Source organism: Anas platyrhynchos, chromosome 8, assembly GCF_047663525.1.
Source record: "Anas platyrhynchos isolate ZD024472 breed Pekin duck chromosome 8, IASCAAS_PekinDuck_T2T, whole genome shotgun sequence".
NCBI classification, from domain to species: domain Eukaryota; kingdom Metazoa; phylum Chordata; class Aves; order Anseriformes; family Anatidae; genus Anas; species Anas platyrhynchos.
The window spans coordinates 38112406-38139587 of NC_092594.1; the positions used below are offsets into that span (position 1 = coordinate 38112406).

General features: G+C 44.9%; 2 protein-coding genes and 1 long non-coding RNA gene across 6 annotated transcripts in view; 2 read left to right on the top strand and 1 right to left on the bottom strand.

Annotated features, from left to right (window-relative positions):
* Positions 1 to 389: 389 nt before the first annotated feature.
* DNAI4 (dynein axonemal intermediate chain 4) lies at positions 390 to 18877 on the bottom strand. Of its 3 annotated transcripts, none has more exons than XM_072042183.1 (17): positions 18759 to 18877; positions 17659 to 17815; positions 16603 to 16676; positions 14698 to 14810; positions 14315 to 14471; positions 12676 to 12815; positions 11340 to 11489; positions 10656 to 10847; positions 9176 to 9426; positions 7745 to 7831; positions 5866 to 6017; positions 4698 to 4855; positions 4376 to 4497; positions 3587 to 3685; positions 2691 to 2917; positions 1650 to 1803; positions 390 to 547 (listed from the first exon to the last, which is right to left on the bottom strand). In XM_072042183.1, the coding sequence occupies exons 4-17, from the start codon at positions 14762 to 14764 to the stop codon at positions 503 to 505; spliced, it is 2001 nt and encodes a 666-aa protein (XP_071898284.1). In that variant the 5' UTR covers positions 14765 to 14810; positions 16603 to 16676; positions 17659 to 17815; positions 18759 to 18877; the 3' UTR covers positions 390 to 502. The 3 variants fall into 3 exon arrangements, with proteins under 3 accessions (XP_071898284.1, XP_038038630.1, XP_071898285.1); XM_038182702.2 differs by lacking the exon at positions 18759 to 18877 and adding an exon at positions 18297 to 18351; XM_072042184.1 differs by lacking the exons at positions 17659 to 17815; positions 18759 to 18877 and having other exon boundaries at positions 16490 to 16604.
* MIER1 (MIER1 transcriptional regulator) overlaps positions 18747 to 27182 on the top strand; it is a 31774-nt gene continuing 23338 nt past the window's right edge. The window contains exon 1 of one of the 2 annotated variants that reach the window (XM_027463489.3): positions 18747 to 18886. Coding sequence is in view for 1 of the 2 variants with exons in the window: in XM_027463488.3 (XP_027319289.1) it covers positions 19197 to 19205 (9 nt within the window). In the remaining variant the exon portion in view is untranslated. Of the gene's footprint in view, positions 18887 to 19078; positions 19206 to 27182 lie in introns of those variants that run through there. The other variant, XM_027463488.3, reaches the window with a different exon arrangement.
* LOC113844364 (uncharacterized) lies at positions 19372 to 26667 on the top strand. The gene is made up of 2 exons (XR_005267359.2): positions 19372 to 22405; positions 22807 to 26667. It is a non-coding gene; the product is annotated as an uncharacterized lncRNA (long non-coding RNA).

Below are 27182 nucleotides of genomic sequence, written 5' to 3' on the forward strand. Positions count from 1 at the left end.
GCCTGGACTGCTCCACGCCTGGTGTGGGGCGATCTGCGGGTGGCAGGAGCACTTGATGCCTTTCAAAGCGTGGCTTTCAGCCTCAGCTGTGGGTTATGGGGTGGCAGACAAGGCGGATCTGAGACCACGACGGAAGATGAGGACTGCAAATGGCTGTGTTCTAGGACTTCAGTCTGGATTTAGGGGGTATTCTGTTTCCTGATGAGTGGCCAGCACAGGGAGGGGATTTGGGGCATTTGTGCTTTTTGAGTAACCCAAGGAGAAAACACTTTAATGGAAGCCTTATCTGTATTACAGGGGAAGCCCTCTGTGTATTAATGCAACAGCCTGATCACATGAGGGGGGGATTCCTGGGGAAAATTTACACCATTCAAGATTTCCAACCCATATGGTTCCAAATATAGATTTTAATGAATTTAAAAGCAATAAACACTTTATGATAATACTACCAGAAGTCTCTTCTACTGTTTGCTGACTGGGAAGTGGTGTCATTTAGCTACTGTTAAGTAGTTAGAGCGGGACTGATTACATCATATAAGGCATCAACCTGTAAAATAAAAAGTGAGAGGGGAAACAAAAGAAGTGATTGCCCCTGCCATAATAATCTTTCTTTAGTACTAGTTGTACTAATGAGAGGGTCCATGCTCATTAGAACCCTGTCTAATGAGGCTCTGTGACTCAGTCGCCAGTTGTGCCACATCTCCCAGGCCTGAAATTAAGCACAGATATACCCAGAAAATGATTCCTATACTCTTATTGGCAGAAAAACTTCTGTTCAGAAGACTTGGACTGCTTCATGGTAACTTGTAGGGGAGAAAACAAACAAACATTTATCTTACGTTAACAATGGCCTCACTTCCAGTTTTCAAGGGAAGTACTTTCTTGCTCTGTGGTTTACAGTACTTAGCAAATGAGGCTGCTAGTAATTACCAGAACTTCTAAATGCACTGCTAGTAATCACAAATTACTAATTCTTAATTCCCTAAGAATGAAATAATTCCCTAAGAATGAAAGTTAGATTAACACCAGCATTTTCATCCTCCCAAAAAATGGTTTAGTGTTTTACATTGTATAACTCTGAAGTGCTTTTAAAAAGTGCCAGTGCTATTTTACAAAGTGGGAATGAAAGCCCAGCAAGGCAGCGCTCCTTGCTCAAAGCTGAAAGGATGAAGGGAGAGCTGAGTTCATCAAGCAGTACAGTTCTGGGCTCCAGGCCCTGTGCAGGGAGATGAGGTGAGATTGTCTTACAGGCAGCCAGGAGAGGGCACGTCGCTCCTGCCTCAGAGGCAGGGGTGGCACCCTGCCACTTACCTGCCTTCGGGGGGAGCTCGGGCCTCCGGCTCTGCCCCGCGTGTCCTCCCGAACCCAAATGTGGGGAACCTCTGAATTTGCAACCAAGTGCAACCTGAAGTCTGAAGTTGACTTACCTGTTCCTTCTGGTTTGAGAAGTTTCTGTCTGTGTGGCATGCAGAAGAGCAGGAACCACCTCAATTTTTAATCTGGTCATCTGATCGTATCCGATTCCACCTATTTCAGTATCTACTAGCTAGATCATCAACCAGATTCTTTAGCAGAAATCCCTTTCTGAAGAACAAAGTACCAGACACACAGACCACTGAGGACCACCGCCTCTTCCTAGGAAGTCCTACCTTAGTACTGCTGGAAGCAGCCAGGTTCTGCAGCTCAAACACGCTGACTTCTCCACGACTGTCTCCTACTAGCAGGCAGTCAGTGTTCTTAGCAAAGAGGACAGATGTGAATTTCACTTCTGGGTTGCCAGAGTGAGTGATCATAGGGTCCAGGCTGCAACACAGGAAAGGCAGATATTGATGATGATACAGGTAAAATCACATTTGCCTGGAGTGTACTATCACACAAAGTCTAGTGGTAGTGCAGGCCTGATAAATGCCACATGTTTTGCTTTTTATTTTCTAGCTTAACTCCAAAAGTAAGAAGTGAAGCTGGGATTTTTGTTCTGGTAAAGAAGTGAGGCAATGTTTTGTTTGTTCTCTACCAAGAACAAAAATTCCAGCTGTTATTAACTAAGATATCCTGGTTGCCTAAAATCTGTCCTGTTGCCTAATACTTGGGCGGACTATGTGTGTGTTAATATTCTTACAATATGAATAATTTGCTTTCTGCTAACACAAGATTCAGTGGGCTCCCCCTCCACTGCTTTCTTAATGCTGTCATTATTACTAAATAATTCACACTAGCAGTAGTACAATGCCACAGATTGACTAAGATTAACTAAACTTACATAAAATATGAGTGATTCTCAACTACTTTGCAATAGTGGTAAAACACAAGACGTATCCGAAGCTCTGACAATCTCTCATCATTACAAAAGGTCTGAAGTAGTTTGGTTTTGTTATTTTTCTTTTGGCTGTAGATGTGCTAGAATCTATAATTTCTGCAGCAGAAAAGCAACTTTACCCTCTATCATTTTGGAGGCATCCAGCTTCTTCTCTTATAATTACAATTCTCCGATAACTAGCATTTGTTTTTACAAAATGCAATACTTCTATCAGTAGCTAAGCAAGCAAAACAAATGTCATGGACTTGTACTGATCTGATAACAATACTGATTAAGCAATAATGTTCAGCCTCTGTGCTTTAAATTGTTTCAGAATCTTCTTTGAGAAAAGAAGATTGTTTCAGAATCTTCTCTGAGAGAAGTAGTTACTCACATGCTGACACTGAGATCCCAAATTTCCACTCTGCTTTCATTCACTGCTGCAAATATAAAGACTGATTTTGGCGACCACATAATGTCATGCACAACAGTGGTGGTGGAACTGAAAGTTAAAATGGGTGTCTGTGAGTTCTGGTGCCATAACTTAATGCTCCAGTCCGCAGAGCAGCTCAGGAACATGTCAGTGCTGAACGGATTCCAGGCGACTTTGTACACAGGACCCTTGGTGTTTGGGAAGAAACAAAAAACAACTTTGTGTTACTCCAGAGCTACAGCCTCATAGGATGGCTTTTAATAGTGCTCTCTTCCAACAGACCTTTCACAGAACTCCCAAACTGTCCTCTGACCTTAGTAGCAAAACCAGCATCATTTAATGTGTACCCATAGGAAATTAGGATTCAGCCAATGTGATAAGAGAAGAGAGGTCTTGGGAACAAAAGCATTCAGCTGATTCTGTCCCTTCACTTGTTGTTAGGAGAAGCTGATGCTGAAAGGGCAGCTTCTTGGATGAAGCAGAGACTTGTAAAAAATAGGAGGTGCTGTTAAAGTTCTGGCATTTTTCTTTCAGATGTAAGCTATTTAACTGTGGTTTCCAGGACAATCGAATCACTGACTGTTCTATTTAAACAATGCCAGAACTAAAGCTTTAAAACAGTTTATAGTACAAGCTTTAATAAATTACTTTAAAAAACGCTTCTAGTGTAGAAAGTAATCCTGTAAGACTGTGATACTTCATGCTACAGGAACTCATTCCTTGTGTAAGAAAAGAAGTTTAGTTTTCTTTCATTGCAGGTGTTTTGTTTAGGAACTAAAAGCAACGAAACCATTAAATTGGTAAACCTTACTGAGTGCCATTTCTGCTCTCATTACTTTTTTCTATCCATCACTCACCTTATGTCCTTTGTATGTCTCCAGGAACTGCTGATCGTATGAACAGGAACACTTGTGAATAAGACCCTCTTCTGTTCCAGCAAGATAAAAATTAGTGTCCTGAAATGAAAGTAAAAATAACCTAAGTTGGATTAACCTACTTATCACTTATCCAAAAATATGTACAGAACTGGGTGAGTCTGGGCAGTGACAGTCCTCTGAAGAACTAAGGTGGAGCTGCTAGGATGTTGTGGTTTGGGCTGCCTGCATGTGTGCTATGCAGCATATATGCCTGATCTTTGACTCCTGAAAATCTTGGATTTTCTGTGATTCATGTGGATGAATGCATGGATTCTTCAAATGCTCTGTGCACATACACATGCACACACACACACACACAAAAATTAAAATAAAATAAAATAAGTTGGATTGTGCTGGTAAGCATTTTTGGAGAAGCAGAAACATCAGAGTCCAAGACTCGGGATATGCTGAACAGCCAAATTCTCACAGGTCTGACCAACACATGGAGGAAAGCTACCACAGGATCTAGCCCAAAGCAAATGTGAGTGACATTGCTGAAACAACTCAGCTGCTCACATTCAGAGGTCACTCACGTGGTTTACCCTATCATCCAGTTGGGGTAAAACTGTTACGAGCTAAGAAGTATTTGTTTCAAAATGAAATATGCTTTAAATGCCAGTGCTGAATCCCAGGCTAGTGCATATTACAGTAGCTTGAGCTGAGAATTGGACCTCTGCTGCACAGTTTTCGTGTACAGTACTTTAGCCCCAATGGACTTGCTGAGCCTACCTTTGGATGGAAGTCGAAGCACATTCCAGCTGCCTGCCGAGATATTAGAACTACACTTTTCCTTTCCTTCTCACGTGGTAAATTTTTCTTCTCACTTCCTGCTCGCTTTATTTTCATCAGGTCTGTGCAAATAGCAAGAGTTTTTGTCAAGCAGATAGGAGTTATTCATAGCACTGTCATATGCTTCTCTGGAATTCTCAACAGCTCTTAAATGTTCTGCTTATAATAACCGTGTATAAAGAGTGTCACCTGAAATAAAATCGGGCAAATGCTATTCCAGGTATTAGCCCTGTGCAGAAAAGCTGCAGGGGAAAATGCTTACCAGTGCAATCTAGTTCCTTCTGTACAAGCCACTTGGTTAGTCGGCCATCTGCTGAGACAGAGATTAATCTCTCTCTCTTGTCATCCTCTGCTGTGTTGCCGTCCTGTTCCAACCACTTCAGTTGCCATACAGGACCTGTATGACTTTCTGAAGAATCTCTGGGACAAAAAACAGAGAAGATAAACCATGTATCAACAAAGACAACATTTCTGAAAAATAATTGGGAAATTAAGTGGAAATAACTTCCCACTTTCTAATGAATGTCAAGTATTATGACAGAAATGCAATTTAGATTTTCTTACAAATATGTATCTCCCAGTACCAGCTGTTTACACCAGTTGGTTTTTTTTTGTTTGTTTGTTTGTTGTTTATCAGACATGTTTTATATTCAGTTTCAGCACCCTTTTTAATGTGTAGACACACCTTTCATTGATGCCTGAATCATTAAGTCAACCCGTGTCCTGTAGGAGAATTCCCTAGACCTGGTGAGATGCCCTCAGGGCAAATGTCTCTTATTTTTGATGTCTGTCTCGCTCCTTTTTTTGGCAAGTGGAATCAATGAGAAAACACAAAAGCCACTGCTAGTCTCCAGTAAGTATTTATTGGAGCAGGACTGTCCTACTTAGTACATGGCCACTACATCAAATCATAAGATGTGGTAACTTGCTGCACTTTCATAAAAAGCTAGAACACAGTACTGGTTTTTCCCTTCCAATGCAGAGAACTCGTTTTGCATTGGTGTTAATGTAACCATTTAGTGGCAGAAAAAAACATGAGAGAGTGATGGCAGTGCAGATGGAGAAGGGCAGTGTCTGAGGATTTGGCTGTATCAGTGTAAATAGGTGGATGGAAAAAAGTCTGGTTTCCCCACTCTGTCCCTTTCTGGGCAATGATGTACTATTACAGATCTTTTGTGCCCTCAGTTTTGCTCCCAAAACCTCTACTATTTGAGAATACCACGTGTTAAAAAAGGCATTTCCAGTCAGAACTGGAAGGTAGTGATGAGAAGTTGGAAATGAAAAAATACACAAAATCCCTGAGTATTCACAAGCAAGCTTTACGTAGCAAGCGTTGCTATTCATGCAGCAAATAACAAATACAGGAATATCCATAGCTGAGAAGCTAAGACCTGACCACGGTGGGATAAGACAGCAAATCGTAGCCTTACCTGCTATTCAGAATTGCAGTGGTGGTACTACTCTGCACATTATGGATGGTGATGGTACCACTGTACGTCCCAACTGCTAAAAGGTTCGGGCTTGCCATAGAAAAATCCAATGCAGTAACACCATGCTCACACTGGAAAATACGCTCTGGCCACTGACCAGTAGAAAAATACAAGGATGTTTTGAGTTAGTTTCTTAATTTACCTTGGTCTTCTCAACACTGGATAATAAATTGCCAGGCCATGCTGGGAAATTAAAGTACCGATGACCATAATGATTACTAACAGACAAAAATTAGGGATTATATTCTGAATGGTTCCATTTATTACTTCTTGGTGTGCTGATAAAAATAGGGAAAAATAAAGACTGTGCAGAAATACGACACTGTGAAATAGATTCCAACCAATTACCTAAAAATCAAGTTCCCGAAGATTCAGCCTAGTGTAGTGTGGGGTTTTTGTTGTTGTTTGTTTTCTATTTAAAACAAATAACATTTTGGAAAGTTCTTCCCGTTGTTTTCTATTTTGCAGTTAGAAAGCAAGTGACTTTCTAATTGCAGAACCTTAGCTGAAGATGCAATATAATCTAACGTACCTCGGGTAATCTGTAAAACCAGTATTTTTGTATTATTTTTCCTCATAACCAAAGAACTAATTCAGCTCTGTTATAAGGTTAAACCCTTAAAGTCACTGCACTGATCTCTTGAAATGTGAAACAGCAAAGTATCAGTTTGCAAAGGACTATATTTCAGCATGCATGCAAGGTCTAATTTCTTAACGTTAGGCACTTGAGGACTATCATGATGCTAGGGAAACATGTTTAATTGTTGTCAATGTGATAATGATGCATCAAAAGTTAGAGGAGGTTTGAGTCTGCATGATTTAAACTAGTCTAATGCACATTTTTAGCCAAGGGAAGTTTGTAGAATAAATCCAACTGGCGATCAGATAATTTTTACTGTGTCATTTTGTACTGGAAATTTCCAAGATTCTTTTTTTAAAAAAGTCTAGATTTAAAAGAAAATCTGCAAGGATCACTTCTTAAATGTATATATAAAAATGTTAATATTACATCAATGAAATCTACTGTCTTTTTGCCACTGTTTTGAAAAGTTACATATTTAATTTTGTATATTTTTCCTTCAGGCTAACGTAGAATTTCATTGTATAACAGAAAATGGATTGGAAAGGATAATCTTTAAATTTAAAATATGGATGTATTATAATCAGAGTTTGCAAGTATTGAACAAGGGTTTGAAAAACAAAAGGTAAATGGATTGATTTTCACATTTTCTGTGCTCAAGACTCTTACAGTCTAAAAAAATTTTTTTTTTTCCAGAAAGATTTGCACACCTGGGTTTACCCATAATAACAACAAAACTGATTTATAGTCTTGGGTAGGCTGCTCTAGGAATTGGAAATGGGATATAGAGGTCTGCGTTGTCAAGTTGCTTAAAATAGACTGGTATTACCTGAGAGCTGTAACCATCTGTTAGTTGTTTGGTGGCCTACATACAATGAGTGCAGTTCCTGCAAACAGATATCCACATTACAAAACCACCAGAACAGTTGGCACCTCTGTTGGCACTGTGAATTGAGAGGATGGACAGGTGCAGAAACTAAACTGCATCCTATAGGCACTTTTTTTTTGTTTCAAGACTTAAGCACATCGCTAGGTAGTGCAGTCAAAATCAGTTTTCCAGAAATGTGTGGTTTGGGCTAGCAAATCAAACCTTACTGGCTAGATCCTATGTTTTGGTTGGATGGTTGGTCGGTTGGTTTGGTTGTTTGTTTGTTTTTGGAAGAAGGAATTAAATGTAGCAGAAATAGTACAGCAGGAAAATGCACTGAAGAAAGAAAACAAACTTGATACTGCTGTTACCATGGGGTTCTTCAATGACCAACAGCACGCCAAGCCTTTCTTCTGTTCTTTAAAATCAAACGCTCCATAACCAACAGCCAAAAGATCCTAAAAGCACAGATTAACAGATGTACCTCAGTTTAACTTGACGTTCAGTTGTACATTTTTAAAAGGCAACTTTCTACTAACAGTGACTCTGAGTGCAAAGCTCGGAAACATGTTTACATTGTATGCCAGCAGCATAACACACACAAACAGAATTTCTAGAATAGTAGAAACTGGTTCAACTAAAAGTGCAATTATAGTCTCTTTCGGTTGTGTTTGCAACCCTTTCTCCCCAAGGCCATTAAAAAAATAAGTGGATATCCAAATGGATATACAGTATTCTACAAGTGCATTTTAATATGCAGTGTTTAATAGAATATCTAATACTAATTTTACTCTTCTGTATCAGTGTTAGCTATAGAAGGAGTTTCAACGATCATCTCAAACTTAGCTCTCAGCTGTTGATGGTGGGGTCTGATGAATTCCATTCACTCTTTTCCGTAAGGAAAAATAAGAAACAGCATCAAGACTTTAGTCTTCAACTCCATTAGTTGTATTTTTGCTACACAAACCAACCCGTTTGTGAAGCTAATATTCTGAAAGTAGGTGGGTATTTGCCTTAGAATGCTAAGACTGAAGTCTGTTAAGTGTGTCATACTTCATTACATCTGGTGTGTTTACATTATGCAATGTTCTCCATTTTCTCTTTTTTTCCCCATGGGGAAATCTGAATGGTTTTATGTTTCTCATCTTCACCTGCTTTTTACCTTCCTTCTACGCATTATTTTTGTTGCAGCTCTAAGAGAGCTCTGTTGAAAACCTAAGCCTTACGTTACTCTGAAAGTGGAGATGTCCAAGTCATTCTCACCTCCACCGAAATCAAATTAAATAAACTCAGGCCAGCTGCTCAAAAATCTGCACCTGTTATTACACATTTTCTACTTAAATCTTGATGAATGCAGCTTTCTTGGGAGATTGCTATTAGAAACAAAGATGCGGTCTCTAAACTGTCATGGATAAACTCCATCAAGGGCAATAGTTCAGTGGTAGGGGTTTATACTTTGACTTCCAATTCTGTAATAGACCCAGTTTATTATCTTAACGTTGTTGGTTGGGTGACTACCCATGGTAAACTGATGTATTCTTGACCAATTAAAGCTGTTGTGATACAGGTGTAAGGAAAGCCTAAGGCAGCTGTCCAACCTGTAGAATAATGTAGTGATACTGCTATAAGAAAGGACAGAATACAGATGTTGGGATGCAAACACAACCCACGTGACTGGAGGGATGCATCCAGCAATTTGAGATCCCTCCCAGTGAAGTATATAAAAATCAGGAGTTGATACACCCTGACAATCACGTACACCTCTACGTAAACAGCTTAGAAGAAGCAATTTGTTAACTCACTGGGTTTACTTTGTTCCAAGCCATGCTGCTCACATTGAGACCCTGAGTTAAATCACACGTGTATGACCATAGTTGTTCCAAACTGGGAGGTACAGTTTCTTCCACGGGTTTATTTAGATCTGACGGAATTGATGGGTCAATAAGTGCTTCCTTCTGCTCTTCCTTATCCTTCTTTCCCTTGTCATGCTCTTCCTGTTTAGCTTCTTTCACAGCAACTACTGTACCGGCATTGTCTGATGTAACAGAAGGATCTAAAATGCACAAATACAGGAGAATCTGAATAATTACACTTCACCTATTTAATTCCAGTCATTCACCTCCCAGGAAAAAATTGTCATTTCAGCAAATATTTTACAGCAAAAATGAAAAAGGGAAGATATGAGGCATTAAGACACCCTAACTACTAAAACCATGGTTAAGATGGTGACAGGACCATAAAAGATGTCTGGATCAGGCTGTGGTGTGCCAGTTATGTTCAAGGAGCTTAAAGAGTGGATTTAGCTACCTAGCAACTAGCAGTTATGAATTTATGTCCACCCCACCAGGAATGTTTCTAATATCTTGTATTAAAAAAAACTAGTTTAAACAGGGTCTTTATCAAGTCAGATTCCAATTTTTTAAGGGACATACTTAAACATTGATGTTGTAACACCTTAGCTAAGTTACATGTACTGTAATGAAAGTTGCTCGTTATTTGGCAAAACTAAGTGTAGAGAATATTTTTAGACTGTTAAGTGCTTTTTTTGTTTACTTTATGTAATATGCAAATCATAAAATGACCCCAGATCACTGTTAACAAAATTACAACACAATAACTGTCCTAGTGACAGAACAAAAGTCCTAGTCATTATCATGCTCCAACTAGCCAGTAGCCAGTTAGTGACAGAATATAACAGGTTTGTTGCCTGTGAATCTGAAACTCTCTATAATATGAAAAGGTACAATACTGTAAATCAGTTTGAATCTGCTTTTTCAGAATATTTTTTTTAATAACACAGGAATAAAAAATTATTCCCGTGTTAACTTGGAACTCCTGTATAAGGTACAATATTACTTAGTGCTTGGGTCCAGGTAACACCTCTGCAATGAATGCACTTTGTTAGAAACTGAACGTCTATTAAGCTAACACTTCTGTTTACCATCAGTCTAGACCAATTTATAAAAAAATAAAAAAATAATAAAAAAAAAAACTTGGAGAAATAGCAGAATTATTGTATCTTAGCTGTCAGGAAACAAGTCTGACCAATATCTCGAGTAATTCAAGCTCTAAACACATTTATTCCGTTCTTCCACCAAGTACTGTAGGAATGTCTGTTGAAGTGAGTGTAAAGCTGCAAAATTGGTGTTGACATTTCATAAACTCTTTTGTCTGTTTCTTAAATGACCTGTCATCTGTGAAGACCATCAGTGAGGGACACCTTGACATTCAATAGTATGCAAAGCCTTGTGCTGAAAATGGGGTAGCCAGTAAGAAACTAACCTATAAGGACAGGAAATTGTCGATAAGCTGCGAGTTTGGGTTGAAAAATATTTTCCATTAGAACCCTCTCCATGAAAAATAAATCCTGCTGAAATTTTTCTGATGTCAATATAGCTTCTAAACGGTTTTCCTCCTTTTTATGGGTTCTGGCAAGAGCAGCACTTTCCAAAGTAGTCACAGAAGTTATGTTGCCTGAAAACAGATAATATTGGAAAATGCAGTTTTAATGTGATAACATTTTGCACATAAAAGTCAGAGATAAGCAGGCTCCTCTTCCTCCTCTACGAAAAGCGTAGAAGAACCTGTCATCAAAACATCCTTCCACTATTATTTTTTTCTTGCTTTAGTTTTGTTTTCTCTTACTGCTCAAATATTCAATATGATGAGATACTTCTAGAAATTTTCACCATTTGTGTTTTGCTTCTACCTTCTACTTTACAAGTAACTTTGTACCATCAAACTTTGTCACCGATTGTTTATCTTTATTTAAGATGGTTTATAAAGGGATTGTATAGAAAAGGTCTTGGAGTAGATCTGTCTGAGGATCTTTACCAACTCTCCTTCAAGTGCCAGACAGGCAGACCAAGTATTTTCTTCATGTAGTTTGTACCATGCAACAGAGCGATGCACAGTCTAGAAGGATGAAAACACTGCAGAAATGTAAACCTCCTAGAAAAATGTTACCTCTGGCAGAAGTCACCGATGCAGTCTGGTCATGCTTTTTAGTCGTATGAGACATGCTACTCTTCCCATTTGTGGCTTCTCCTTTTGATGCAGGTTCTATTTCTGACACATTAAAGGAATCATACAAGTCCCAGGAAGTGACCACCACCCCTAGAAATTAATTATACGGTATTATAAAAGCTCTTCATTTCTGTACATCGTTATAAAGAATTACAGCTGAGCAAGATTTACTTTTTATACAGTACACCCAACTGTTTGGCAGGGGGGCTTCAAAACTGAGGGTCAGACAGCAAGAGCTGCTGTGTGATTGCACTGGCTGCATCACTGTCTTCTGGGTGTGTGGGTTCCCTTCAGTGGGGCCATCTCCCCACAAAACTGCTCTGTAACCTTGCCTCTGTGTGCTCAGCTCTTCAAACATGGGTTGGAATGAGCCCTGCTGATGCTGAAGGCACACAAAAAGGGAAAGATTTGTTTTCAAACCAGATTAATATCTATTTTTCTTCTCCTTTTGATATTTTTTCACTCGTTTTACATACAGTAAAGAACACAAAACAAAAATGTTTGGAATAGCATTCCCCATAGTTTTCTTTGGCCTCCCACACAAACAAAAGATCCATAGTGAGCAAATCTCAGCGCGCACACACACAAAAACTTGATATTTCTTCTAAATTTTTTACAGCACTGAAGTTGAACATTTTGTAAAATTGCATTTTCTTGTGAGACTGCCAAGCTTTTCTGTTTTCCCCACAATTTTAAATCTTAGAGGTTTTCTTCTTCGCATTGTGACAAATAGAAATGCAAACTAGTGTTACTACAAAGTTAAGAGGAGAAATGGGAACTGTTTATTTTCATATTTCAAGGGCGTAGATGAATATTAGGTGAAATTCTGCCTCCTAAGAAGCACTCTGTTTGTAAAGTGCAGAGGCAGGCGGGACACAGCAGCTCTTAGGTAGCATAATGACTATTTTATTGCAACAGATACAGTGTACCAATACAGATTTTCACGTATTAGGAGAGGCAGAGAAGGGCACCACCATCACACTAGGCTGTCTGAACTTAAAGCTCTGGAAGTGAAAGTTGGTGAAACATCTTTTCCTGCTTAGAGATGACAGAAAGAAAAGAAAGGTTTCCTCACTGTCCTACCTGTGTAGGGGGAGTCTTCTGAGGTCCCACAACCTAGCTATATGCTAGTGTTTTCCCACATTAATATTTAATGAGGAAACAAAATGTAATAATAGACCCAACTGCCAAGGATACAAATGGCAAGGGAACTTGTAGTAAATGGGAGCCTGGTCTTATTAAATAGCCTTTCCTATACGGTACTCAGAGTGTTTACCTTTATCTTTCATGACGATTTTGTCACATTGTACTTCCTTGTTCTTTGCAGCTCCGTTAATGGTTTGCATCATTTTTTCTGCAAAGCGATCATTGCCAGGTCTATTTTTGCAAATGTCAACATAAATCTTATTACGCTCCCTTGGAAAAAAAAAAAAAAAAAAAGTGTATATTTGCTTTCTGAAAAACATTTGCATTCAGCTTCTCAATGTCATTTAGCACAAGTTGAACAGAAGAGTATAGTCCATGTCATTAAGTTTATTGCTCTTTTTTTTTGGGGGGGGTGGGGTGGGGTGGTAGGGGGTGTTATGGATCTTGTTTCACTCCACATACCACCTTTCAGCAGCTATTTCTGACTTTGAGATGCTGTTCTGAAACAGAAATAGCCTGTAGAGATGGGCCTTAGCAAAAATCTCCACTCCAACTACTTTTGAGCTTGGGGAGAATCCAGATGAGTTCAGAAATACACAGCTCTTGTCACCTGGGAGTGAAAGGCAGTGCTTCCAAGAGACAAAAATGAATTAGTACATTTCTATTTCTTACAGCCCTCAGGTCTGCAGAAATGGTCAGTGGGAACAGTGAAGCATTTTCTACTGTCTTGGTTTCAGTACTCTAACAGCAGACGTGGATTATACCTGGCCTTAATCCACCAACAGGTTGCTGCATTCAGGAACAGTCACTGCCTGTTCCTATAGAGTTGGCACTGTGTGCTGTGTACGCCAGCTATGTCTGATTCATAGAATGAATGTTCTTCCTCTTCCTTCTTCCCCAAAAAATTACTCCAGTGTGATTCACAGACAGTGGGGGTTGGAGTCCTACCACAAACAGTATTTTAGCAGAAAAAAACTCATTTATTTAAGCTGTTTAACTTGCCAGCTGCGGTAAGCTGCATCCCAGCTTTTGGGGTTTACGTCTACAAAAGCTGTGTGACAAGTCTAGCAGTCTGACATCCATCACAGACAACTTGCTGCACTCTGTCACAGTCAGCTCCTGGGTAAAAGCCAAAAAACCTGTGCCTTCTGGGTTAACTCCCTACCAAAGTTCATGCCAGTTCAGGGAGGAGACTCCAAAGTGGAAACAAACTAGGTATTATTGAGGGGAGGCATAACATTTTAAAAGGCAGGATCAGCTGTGGTGGGTGAGGTTTCTTCTAGCTAGAAGCACTGAAAAGAGCTTCAGAAGAAGCCAAGAGCTGCCTAGTTTGTTTATATCTTTGTTATTAAGAAATTATTGGCTGTAAAGCTAAACATAATAATCAGTCCAGAGGTTTGCAATTTTCTTATTGTTAAATTATTAAATTCATGTATACCCCACTTCTCCATCTTCTCTTTCCCCCATTCCCTGTGTGTTGTCTTGTCAGCATCCCCTGCTTTTGCTAATCTGCATTCATTTACCAGTGAAAGAGGACGTGAACTTGATCAGCAAAATGGAGGTGTTAGAAAATGTAGACAGTCTTGTCAAAAGAGAGAATTCAGCCCAATATGGCTTCAGACATAGATGAAATGGCAAGCTGTAGTAGTCAAAACACCGAACCTACGTGTGAGCAGCCTGTTCAGGACTTTGTGATCAGGAGAAATGGGGTGTGCTGAGCATGCTACACGCATGTACACTACAACTACAACAACTACAAATATACGTACAGAATTCTTCCCGCATCTTCTGATTCTACAGACGCCACAACAGATGGCATATCCAACATCCAGATAGTTTCCGTCTCCGTGAGATAAATATCCACTCTCCTATCTAAGTCTTCTTCTGTCAGCTGTTCTTTTATCTCCTCTGGCCTCACCTGCGCATCTGACAAATTATGTGAGGTTAGCAAGCGAGACTTTTTCTGCTCTACCTTTAAAAGAAGGCAAATTAATTCTAAAAGCGTGGCAGCAATCAGGAGCCAAAACTTGTGAGGCACTGGGTTCCTTTGTAGTGCTGGGCATTTTGCATGCACTGTGACTGCAGTCTCTCACAAATCTCGGTGCTGCAAAGAACAGTTTAAATCTGTAATTATGCAGTGTATGTTCTTTACCAGATAAGCTAACAGCTGGGTCTCCTTGAGAGCCAGGTTCTACAGTTTCATCTAGCATGGACTCCATTGGTGATGCGTTTGGTTTAGAAATACTGCTGTTTCCACACGTCCTTCTGTAACAAAGAAATAAGCAGAAATGGTACGTGAGAGTCCAGATGTCAGTTAGCAAAGCGCTACAAAAATAGCAGCGTTGTTATCAGGATAAACCACAGAAGACTGTAATAGCACACACAGGAATGCCTGCCTTGTGAAAGGAGTCATAGAAGGCTTTACAAAGAAAACAATGAAATGGATTGAAAAAGACTTAAAAAGGAAGAATTCCTCTGACAGCATATCCCAAGGCATTAAATAGCTGATGGAAAAGAAGCTGGTGAGCTTCAGATTCATTCTTAGCATGCAGTAACGCCAAGTGTTGGTTACCTGCTGTGTGATAACACCTATCTACAGATAGCACAGTTCTCAACTGGAATTAAGATCCTCTGGGGCTTTGCATGTGCCAAAAGGTCTTTGAAATACACAAGAAACTCATTTGAAGGGATTTAGCTTGTTAAAAAAGTAGATAATGTTCATAGAGGGGATAGCTGTGATAATAACTAGAAGTAAAACTCAAAACTGATGTACAGTTGAGAGTTTTTTTAGCAGATTTCTCTTCCTCAAAAGCTAAGTGTGAGCAACTGTAAGCATACAAGAGGCATTTGAAAAGACATTTTTAAGATTTGTATTTAAAACTAAAGTAAAATCATTTCATCTTTTAAATTAGGAGCTCTAGTCTCCAAAAGGGACGTATTTATTTTTCAGGAGATACTGTGTATTTTTAAGCCGTTTTTTGTGTATATTTGCTCCTGCTCAATATCCCTACCTCTAGGATTACCCCTTATGATCAGCCACCGTAGGAAATGACAAAAAAGATTGTTCTCAAAGAGCAATCTCTCTTTCTCAGAAATCACAATTGCATTAACTTTGCCAAAGAAAACAGTAAATAACACTTCTTTTTTATTTAACTTGTAGTGTTGTTTTTTCTTCCATTGCTGACTTTGTCTTTTAGTCCCCAGGACTAAATAAATAGAATCTCCTCTCCATGCATTCTGACTGTGTACACACCATCTGACAAAGTGCTGTGGCTCATTATTTCTCATTTTAAACACAAAAGAGGTTTTTAATTAAGTCTTGACGTATTCCAGTTTGCGAAGACAGAAGTGTGAGGAAGGTAGAGCTGGGGCAGCATATGGAAAAGCTGCAAGGGCCCCTTTTTAGCTGTGCAGTCTTGCTCCGACAGCTGGAACACAGCTTCCCTTACCGTTGGGATAATGCTCCATCACGTGTTTGTGCAGAGGTTCTGACATAGCTTTGCATGCAGACCTAACCGGTACAAAACCTGTTGGATGGAGGTCTGCATTTTTGAACTGTGATGCACGTTCCATCTCTAAAAATGGTCCATATTAGAATGTGACATAGAAGAACATGCTTTAGGAAGGAGAATTTGAATAAAATTTGAAGTAACACAGCAGTGTATGCTGCAGTCTGCTTTTCAACTATAGTTATCAGTGTTCAGCAAGTTCTTACACAGAACCAGCCTTAGTCACTGGTACTGATCAGTTGCACTTATTCTATTCCTTACTTTTCCTCAAATTTTAAATCATGACTATGACAAGTAAATGTATGTATTTTGGTAATACAGTGTAACTGATAGCCCTGCACAATTATTCCAGCTCTCCTCCCCTCTGAAGAGCAGATGTGTGACCATTGCAGGATCGGTACTCTGTGAGACAGGAGCTAGGAGGCAACAGCTTACCTTGAGAAGGGGTCTACAAAACTACCATCCCCTCCTGTCTGATGCGTGGGAAAAGAGAAAAACCTGACCCTGTGGCCCCAGAGCAATCACTTGATGCTAGGAGCTTGGCTTGCCTGGGTACAGCAGCATCGGGATCTGAATGGAAGAGCGGGTGGGGTGTCACGTCCTTTCCTTCATCATCAAAAACCTGAAGAGATGTTTAAATAATGAGAGTAGTTTCATTGCCATCCCAAAAGTGACAGTGATGACACACACAACATTTTGTCTTATCTGAAACAATGCAGGACAGGGAGGCGTTCACCCTCTGACAGAGCAGACAGGTAACCCTGGCATGCAAATGATGCCTAACATGCTAATATCAAATTAATGGTACAGCAAAAGCAACTAGAGAAACAACGCATCTTTTATTACTATTATTGTTATTGTTATTATTATTATTGTTGTTATTATTATTATTATTATTATTATTATTTTATTATTATACTGCTCAAAAGATCACTCTGCTGTAAGGTATTCAGCAAGGTCTTTGAACAGGACTCTCAAATTATGCTATGAGTATCTCCCATTTTTTAGGCAAATGCATACGGATGCCACAGTTAATGTATCTGTTGGAGGTTTGAAAGCAGCAGTTCTTAAAGCAGAAGTGTTACTTTAAGTTTCTTACCTTCAAATCAGTGCAGACAAATATGTGAAAAATAACATCATACTGTGTTTAAATGCTTTTTTTTAAAGTAACTGTACTTACTTTAAAATGCTGTTTTTGTTAATTTATGTAGAATGTATGATTGGCTTACACAGCGGACTGCTGGGAGTCTCTCAAGTCAGATGCAGCCCCTTGCCCCAAAGCACCAGAAAAAAACACAACACAACTAATAGAAAGTTTAAAAAAAATAGCAAAAACAAAGCAAACCATGTTACTCTTTGGGGTTTTATACCGTGGAGAAACAAGGATACTTAACTGCTTTGCTTTTATTCTTGCAGATTGCTTTTGGGCACTGATGGTCACCGTTTCCGAATGTATGAAAAGCTCTCGGATCATTTTTTCCACAGCTTTGCAACTTCAGCCAAGCCTTTTCTTTCCTCTTCCCACTCCCACTTCATTTCTGACAACTTTTAAAATCCCCAGTGACTGACACCTAAACCTTTCCAGTGCTTCAGTGGTTTCTCACCCGCACAGCGTACTCCTCCACGGGAGACCCTTTGCCCGCAGCTTTGCCATAGGAAATGGAGAATTGGCTCCCGCGTCTCGCTGCCCTGCCCGGGTACACGCCGCTTGCGATGCTGCCTCTTTGGATGCCCAGGCTTGTTCCCAATCCTTGTCGGACACTGCGAACGGGATTAGAAGCAGTGACAACACACAACAAAACAGAACACAACCCACCCGATGTGATCTACGAGCCCACCCATTCCTTAACTTGCATTTAAACCGTTTGGGAGGAGGAATAAGAAATAAAAGGAGTAGCGTGGCTCTTCTTCTTTTAAACCAGTTGGGGTGATGAATGACAAATAAAACGAATACGGTGGCTTTTTAAAACCGCTTGGGATGATGGATAATGAACGAATAAGGTGGCTTTTTGGGGAAAAATCCCTGAAATCCCTGATTTGGGTCTGGAGGGGCTTTCCTCACAGGTAAGGAGGAGATGGGGGGGGGGGGGGGAAGGCCGCAGCCTGAAGCGTTTTAACGGGGTCTGAGAGTGCTGGGCCGCACTAGGAGGGCCCGGGAGGACACAGGGGCTCCGCGGCTTTCCCCGGATCCGCGGGGGGGTGCAGGGGGAGCGGTGCGGCCCCGTTCCCGGTGCCCACGCACCCGGAGAGCCGCGGGGCCGCGGCGGGGCCCTGCATGGCGGCGGCCTGGGGGGGGGGGGGGGGGGGCAGCGCGTCCCGCGGTTACCACGGCAACGCGGCGGCAAGACGCGGCGCGCCGATTGGCTGCCAAGAAGGGCGCCGCCGATTGGCTCGGGCGCGGCGCGCGCGGGCCGCGCTCTGCTGGCGCCCGGCGGCGGCTGCGGCGGGAGCGGGAGCGGCGGCTGCGGCCTGGCCCTGCCCCGGCCCCGGCCCCGGTCCCTGCCGGGCCTCTGCGCCCCGCCGGGCTGCGCTGCCCGCCCGCCTTTCTCTGTCAGCGGAGCGCGGAGCTCCCCGTCAGGCCGGGCGGCAGCGCGCCGCCTCCTCCCGCCTCCCACCACAGCCCCGGGAGCAGCGGGGAGGCGGCCGCCGCCGCTCCGTGAGGTGCGGGCGGCCCCGCGGTACCGGAGCGGGGCACCGGGGGTACCGGGAGGGCTCAGGGCACGGAGCACGGCGGGGTGGCTGCGTTGTGCCGCGGGCCCGGCCGAGCGCTGAGGCCGCGGAGGAGCCGCGGAGGAGCCGAGGGGCTCCTCAGGACGGCGGCGGCGGCGCCAGGTGGGTACCGGCACCGGCACCGGGCCGGGCGGGGCGGGGCGGGCGCGGCTGACAGGGAGGGGGCGGGGCTTAGCGCTGAGGGGGCGTGGCCTCGCGCTGTGATTGACGTGCGGGGCCTGAGGCGCACGCCCCGCCCTTACGTGATGACGTCGGCGCCGTGCGTGCCGCCGGCCCCGCCCCCTCCCCCGGCCCCGCCGCGCTGCCCGCGCCCCGCGGCGCCGCTCCCGCGATGTGAGGCAGGGCCCGCCCCGCCCCCCCCCCCCCTCCCTTCCTCAGCGCCTCCCCTCACGGCACCGGCTCCGGGCCCGCCATGGCGGAGGTGAGAGCGGAGCTCCCGAGGGAAGGAAGGGAAGGGAAGGGAGGGAGGCAGGAAGTTCCCGGGGGCTGAGGGAAGCAACAAGTTCCCGGCCGGGCCGCGCCCCGGCGCCACAGCCCCGCGGGCTCCGGCCTCAACGGGGAGGGGGGGGGGTTGAGGGGGGGTCTGAGGGAGGGGGGGCGCGTTTGGGGTTGTGGGGGGGAAAGGGGAAAGGGTGGGGGGGAGGGGGGCTCCTGAGGGGGTTATGGGGGGTCTGGGGGGAGTGGAGGGGGGTTATGGGGGTGTGGGGGGGTTATGGGGTGTGGGGGGGGCTCTATGGGCTCAGTGCTTCAGGGGGGGCAGGGGGAGGTGTTGGGGTGGGGGTGGGGGTTGGGGTTTGTCCGCCCTGCTGGGAGCTGTGAGGGCAGCCCCTCAGGTTCCTCATTGGCAGGGTGGGGGGGCTGCACGGGTATCCCGTCAAGTTTCCTTCAAATCATCCAAAAATTAAAATCATAAGGTGGTTTGGGGCTTGGGCGGCATCACAAGGACTGGAAATGCTCGCGTGAGGGGTATCCCATAAAAAAACCTCACTTCTAGGTGGACCTTCCTTTCAGCCAGGCTTGGGGGAGGAAGGAAGGTTTGGTGTGGCAGCATCTTCCAGAGGAGGTTTCTTGCCTCTCTTCCCTCGAAATTCCCGACTCTATGCGAATTTCTCCCTGGATTTATTTTATTTTTATCTCCCGAGTGAAAAGCGTGATGTGGTGTTCTTCCCGTAATTGGTACTAAATGTACTGATCTGCTCTTAAAAGTTGAGGATCCATCTGTGGTTCTTCCCCCCCTCTCGAGGGGCAGAGGATCGCAGGTCCTGGCCCTGAATAATTTGTTGGCTGAAAAACTGTGGCTTTTAAACTGCTGTCAGCTGGGAAGTTGGCGAGGGCTGGGGCTTGTGCCGACCGAGGCATCGCCGCGTTGGGGGGTTTGCCTCGAGTTTCTCCAACTGCTTGGAAGTTTTGTTAATTAAACACAGCGTTGTTGTGAAACACTCGCACTGGCTCTGCTCTGGGCCGAGCCGAGGCTCGCCGTGTTGCTGGAGAGCCACAGGCAGGGCGCCGAATCGCTTCCTATTCTGTGCTGTCATGTCGTGCAGCACCGAGCCCTGTAGGGGTTCCGAGCCGCACAGAGCAGGCAGGGCAGTGGGGTGTGGAACTCAGGCTGGCTTTTTACCTCATGGATGTTCCAGTGCGTGAGGTTTTTATCACTTGTTGCTCTTGATATTTTACTAAGAAAGGAAGAGGGTGTTGTTTTTTTCACCATCACTTTTTTTTTTTAAAATAAGCTAAGATAAGCTAATTTTTTAGCCTGTTTTGGCTTTTTTTCACTTGGGTTCAGGGGCAGGAGAAACATAAAGCGGCTGTGGAAGCTCTGAGCCACCTGTGGGTAAGTTTAGTGGCTCAGCTGATGTTCATTCACATCCACTGAGCTGCAGATAGCAGTTGTATGGCTGCACTGCATTCTGGAGCTGGAAACCAATCCGAATTTTTAAAAATAGTGATTTAAACTAGTAATAATGTGCTGAGTATGGCTCTGGTTTGGTGTCTGAAGCCTGTAGGGGCTGGGGTGGGAAGGGAAGGCTCCTCCAGCAGCAGTCCTCAGCCTGGAGGTGCTGCTGCTGGGTGTACTGGGAGCAGCACAGGCTGAACTGGGAGCGAGGGGAGGTGGCTGGCTGGCAGCCTCGGCCACACCAGGGGCCTGGGACATGGCTGGGACTGAAAGTGTAGGTGGGAAGGAGGCTGCTCTCCTGCCTTCTGCCCCAGTAGAAAACCCCGTGTTGGCTCTTACAAAGAAATGTGCCAGGATTCATGGTGAAGTCAGGCAAAGCCCTCAGATGTGTTCTAGAGATCCAACCAGGTTGGATGCTCGAGCTGTAGATCTTACAAGATGAATGATGGAAGCGTGGAACTTGGTGATGTGACAGGGAAGTTCTCCAGACAGGAGCTCGGAGCCTGGTTAGCAAGTCGCTGAGTCCAGAAAGTGAAACTGAACTACCCAAAAATGCTCTTTCACTTTTGTAGAAACTCACTGAAAAGGAGGAAAAAAAAAAAAAAAAGGTTCTGAATGAGCAGACGTTAAACTGGGCTTGGATTTGGGATGAATAACCTGCGGTAGGGCTTAATTCCAGTCCAAAGCATGCTGATGGGATGGGTCTGAGCGCTGATACTCTGAAATACTGAAGATTGTTCAAGTCATGGTCAGAAAGAACCCATCTCTCGTGTAAGATCAGCTCAGGCACTGTGAATATTACAGAACCGCGCGTTGAGCAGCTTATTGAGCCCTTGTGCAGGGAGCGCTGGCTGATGCGTGCATTTTTTCCAAATACCAGTATTTTAATGTCTGTTTGGAAGAGAAAAATTTGACTGAAAAGCTCAATTAGTAGTTGAAAGAACTTGGTTTTTTATTTTTTCAGCCTTTTGATGTTTGGATGAATGTGAGAGTGAGATTTCTGATTCAGGACGCTTGGAGGGGCGGGGGCAGGCTGGGGCCTGCTGCCCCTCCCAGCAGAGCTGCTGCCCTGTTGCTTTGCTCCGTGGCTGCATGCACCAGTCAGGCACTTGCCAGGATGCCAAACTGGCAAAACTGGGGGTGGGTGTTGGGGATTTTTGTTTGGTTTTGTTGTTTTTCAGTAACTCCCTGCAGAGTAATGGCAGAGAGGGTGCCAAGCTTTGGTTGGGGTGGGTGAGCAAGGGCTGTGGCACCCCCACAATGGGTCGGCACGGCTTGCTGGGATTCCCAGGCATCAGAGGGTTCGAGGTGGGCTTCTTGCTGCTGGAGGGGAGGAAAAACACCAAGCCGTGGGGTTGACACAGCTTCTCCTTGGTCAGCACCCTCATCTCGGGCACTTCTGACCGCTCGCGGGTGCTCAAAAGCACAGCCCTGGTTGTTACTGCTCCTGGGCAGGCAGCTGCTGTTCCTCACACCAGCGTTTGTTGGTTCCTCCAACAAACTCCGAGCATTTCTTGCCCCTCAGGGAGGTGGTTCAGCCTGCAGACCCACAACAAACAACTTCAGCTTCCCTCTGCAGCCTGAATTCGTGGGGCTAACAACTGGAGTCGGCTTCCTGAGGGGTCAGCCCAAGCCGGGGAGAAGCAGCAGCGTGCTGTGCTGGGGGGGAGCGTAATGTCTGGAAACATTTCTGCTACCCAAACGCTCCTCGCCGTGGCGTTGAGGTGTGTTGGGCTTCGTGGACCTCCCTGAGAGCTTTTTGTTTGCATCCCGAGACCAGTTCGGGACGTCACGTTTCAGAAATGCCATCTAAGAACATTTTTCGCATTCTTGATCTTTCTATTTTTATTCCGCTATACTCTTGCTTTAAAATAACCCACACAAACGGGTGGTGGCCCCCCGGGTAGGAAGCAGGCAGAAGTCAGCCTGCTCCCTGCTGTGCTTCCAGCCCAAAACGCTTCGGCAGCTTGGGAGCGAGGCCCGCGCAGGTTAAACTGAGGTTTCCCGCTGCCTGATTAAAACTGGTGATTCACAGCCCTCCCTGCTGCTGAGCAGCACTTTTTTTTTTTCCCCCTCTCGTTACCTCTGCCTGACTTTTTGTTTCACTTTGGGGCCGTTTTTGCAGCACGCCTCTCGGGAGTGGCCACGGAGCCGTCCTCAGGAAGTGTTTCAGCTCCCCAGCACTTGGTGTGCTCGCTGCTGCCTTCCCTCCGCTTCTCCTACAAGCCATTGAAGAGAAAACGATATCAACTCTGTATTAATGTTTCTCTGCTAATCCAGTCAGGTCCCAAACGGTGCACGGGAATGGTTGCTTGTGGTGCTCGGCGCGTGGCCGGGTCTGCTTTCAGCTGCAGCGGGGTGCCATCGCTCTGTAGGCTCCCCGTTGGTCCGAGTAAGAAATTTTGGGGTCGTGCAACAAGTTGAGGCTGCACCTTGTAATGGGTGTGAAGAACAAATGAAGACACCTCGCTGGAGTTGTGTGCTTTGGGTAAGGCAGCTGGGTTCTGAGCAGCTGTTGGGACCGTGCTCCGTGCTACGCCTCGAGAAGGAAATCCTCCTGGTGCAGCCCCTGCTTCTGTTAGAGGTGCCGTTGAAATATTTTTGTTGAAGAGTTTTTGCTACTATCTACGGGATTGAAGGTGTCTCCAGGCAAAGGCTACTTCAGCAAGGCTGCAGTTGGCTTCCCCTCAAGCATGCCGCTGCAGATCTGGGGAGACAAACCAGGTGCCTGAAAGGCCCGGGTTGATGATCCCAGTGAAACCCTGGGCACCACCTGCTGCCCCTTCCCAGCCTTCTGGTGGAGAGATTTAGGTTATACAGGGTGAAAGTAAGGTGCATTAAAGGCAACCCATGGCTCTTGCCAGTTGGGTGCCGTGAAACTGATCAGGCAGTGCCTGCAGGGCAAAATTTAGACTCAGCTTGTTGTTTTTTTGTTTTTTTTTTTAAATCAAATACTAATGAACAGAAAAACTATATCCATTGTCCAGCTGGTCTGGTGTGAGAAGTCGCCGCTAGAAACTGAAACGGAATCAGGACGGGGAAGGGAAAGGCCAAGCGGTGCTGGTGTGGAGGCCCAGATGGACACATCTGAAACATTCATCGCCTGTTCTGCAAACAGGAATTCTGGCATGAAGCAACCAAATTAAAAAATAAATTCATCGTGTTGATAAAGGCTTCTGTTTCATGTGCAGAAGGGCTTGAATGTCATAGTTTCGGCTGTAGATGTGTTCGCATACATGTGAACACATTAAATGAGGGACGACAGGTCTTGGGTTTTCCATTTCTCTTCAATATATTGTTTCTTTCTGAGATGAAACCAAGGCACGCTGTTTTTTCCTGCAGAAGAGTTGAGAGGACTCGAGCATCTACTTGGTGGTTTATCAGGCTTGTTCCCATCAATATAAATTTAATTTTAGTGTGTTAATGTTTGTTTTAAAGAGCTGCTAAACGTAACTGAGTAAATTTGAGCAGAATATATATTTGCCATTGTCTGGTAGAGACTGTAGCTGGTGTGTTGTAAGATGTTCTCTACAAACCGATGGCGAAGCGGCACGAAAGGTGGTAATCACAGCAGTGGTTTTGGAGGTAGAAGTGAAACTGCAGCGTCAGTGCTGTTCAGGTGCTTGTTTGTAGGTTGTGGGAGGGATGCAGAAAGCTCAGCGAGGTGCTACCGCTTCGGGAGTGCCCCATCCAGACGGAGCAGCGATGCAATAAGACACAAAGATCCCCTGCCAGCATGCGGAGTGAGCCTCGCTGGGCGCCGAGCTGTGCTGCAGCACAGGGGAGTTTTAGGTTAGATGTTAGGAAGAATTTCTTTACTGAAAGGGTTGTTAGACATTGGAACAGGCTGCCCAGGGAGGTGGTTGAGTCACCATCCCTGGAAGTCTTCAAAAGACGTTTAGATGTAGAACTTAGGGATATGGTTTAGTGGGGACTGTTAGTGTTAGGTCAGAGGTTGGACTCGATGATCTTGAGGTCTCTTCCAACCTAGAGATTCTGTGATTCTGTGATTCTGTGATTCTGGAGCAGTGGGCTAAGAAACGAGCCCTGCAAAACGAGTAATGCCAGCAGCCTGCTGGAGACCAGCAATAAACCTCCCGTGACATCCGTTCGGTTTCACTTCTATCACTTCATCACAAATTGTAGTGATCCAGACCTCCCAAAGCCAAGGGTGTTCCCGTCACCAGAGTAACACTGTGTATTTAGCAGGGATTTTTCTGTACCTGTTATATGTCTGGTAGGCTCCTCACTTGCCAGTCCAAAGACGTCTGCAAGCCTGGCCAACTTCCACTTGTTATAGCCATACACTGCAGAATGTTCTTGACCTAACATTGTTTTGGCTCAGTTGGTGCTGCGAGTGCCGCTCACCTCCCAAACACCCAGCCCACACGTCTCTGCTCGGATTCCTGAAAATACACACGGAATAAAAACGATGGCCAATACTTCAGGTGCCACCCAGGCCTGATGCGTTGTTCAATCTCTTTTTCCCTTGCGGTACTGTTCATATCTCAGAATTAGGATTTCCTTCACGTTGCTCGGCTGCAGCGTGACCAAACGTGCTGTGCCGTGCTGTGTCCGTTCAGCAGCGACCCTTGGTCATTTTTCCTGATTCTCCTTCTTCATTCCTTCGAACCCACAACAAACATTTGGATGCTGTTATCTTTTAGAGGTACCAACTCTTTGTCCCCGTGAATGCCCTTGAGGCAAGAAGTGCTTTGCACTTCTCCATCAATCGCTGCAGCAGAGAAGGAAGAGCCTCGGAAGTCCCGAGGTCTCCTTTTTCACAGGAATTGCAGTTCCATTGACATACCATGGCTTAGGACTTGGGATACTACGATCCTGGCGTAGCCATATGATCTTTAACTACTGCCAGGAAATTTTCATAAGCAAATGCCCTCAAAGCCATCTGTTCTGCCCTGGCCACGGTCACGATTGCTCGGAGACGAGGAAATAAGGACTGAGTAGGCAAGAATTGCAGTGACTGCAGCAGCTCCTCAGTCACAGGATGCTCTTTCACCTTCTGTTTGCTCCTCATCTCCTGCCTCTCCTCCAGGAGTCTGGGCCCCAAACGAGAGTTTGGCTCGCTGGTAGGACAGAGAACCAAGGTCAGTGCTCTTTGAGCTTGTTTCTGAAGCAGCCCGTGCCACGGCTTCCCCGTTGCTGGGCCTGCCACAAGTGGCAGAGGCACGCGGGGCAGTGGAGGGGGTCAGGCTGCTACTTTGGGCAGCAGCTGGCTGCTAAACAGCCGAGCTGTAAAGTGAAACCCCACCTAGCTGCAAATAGAAGGCAGGAGGCGATCGGCAGGGCATTGCTCACCAGAACCGCGTCCTGCTGTGCTGTGTCCCCTCTGATCAGAAAGTGGGGGCAGGCTCCATTGCTGTGTGTGTGGGGGAGCTCAGATCCAGAGGGATGTGCCCAGAGCAGTGCCAGCGGGCTGAGGGGGCGATCCTGCCCCTCTGCTCGGCCCTGCAGCAACCCCAGCTGCTTTGTGAGCATCCTGCTCCAGGTGGGGGCTTATAGGGCCAAGGAGAGGGGCAGGATCAGCCCTCCCAGCTTGCCAGGACCTCTTTGAACACAGCACAGGGTGCCAGTGGCCTCCTGCATCCCAGGAGCAGCTCTCTGATGGAGAAGGCACCTTCTGACTTTGACAAAACCACTCTGTTCCCAAAAGCAAGGGAACCATTTGCTTGAATTTTCCAAACAAATGAGGTTTGCACCTCTGCCATGCAAATTTGGGCCCGGGCCGGTGTGGATTGGCCATGCTCTAAGCAAAGGAGAGCAGAATTGGGTGGTTTTGTGCTGGAGAAACATGGGGTTACCCAACGGGGGTGTCTGCTACATGAAGCTTGTTGTCAAAGCCTGATGTTTTTTCCGTGTTGCAGAAAATATTCTTGTTTGGCAGTCCGTGATTCTTGTCAGTTTGTGTTATACTTGGGAAGAAAGTGGCTCGCAGAACAATTTCTGTTCTGTTTTCTCACAGCTGTGTCAGAGATTAAATTGCTTTTCCCTTTGTTCTGGGAAGAGTCGCTACTGCGCCCTGCGCCTGATTGTCTGCTAAAAGTGGGCCTGCCTTCAAATCCGAACGGGATTTCTGTGTTGTGTAACGTGCAGCTTCAAATATGGAGAATAATTTATTTTATACCTCTTCAAATCTGAAGAATACTTGGTTTTAAATTAAATTGTGCTTCCAGCGTCGGTGTAACCTGGCATAACCTGGGCTGTGGGCAGGGGGATTGGTGTGCAGGGCCGGAACGGGGATGGATCTGTTAAGAACTCGCCTGTCACTACTGTCAGCTCCCTGTTTTGTGTTGGCACACAGAAGGGGGTGGAAAGGAGCAGCTGGGGCCGTGCTGCTTCCTCTCCATCCCTCCTCCTGGCAGGAGCACCAGCTGAAGCCCTGCTAAGTTGGTTGTGGAGCTGTAATGGTATTTTCAAACTGAATTGTGCTGCTTTATTTGATACTTTCAGGAACGTGGTTATTGTGTCACAAAACGGGTGGAT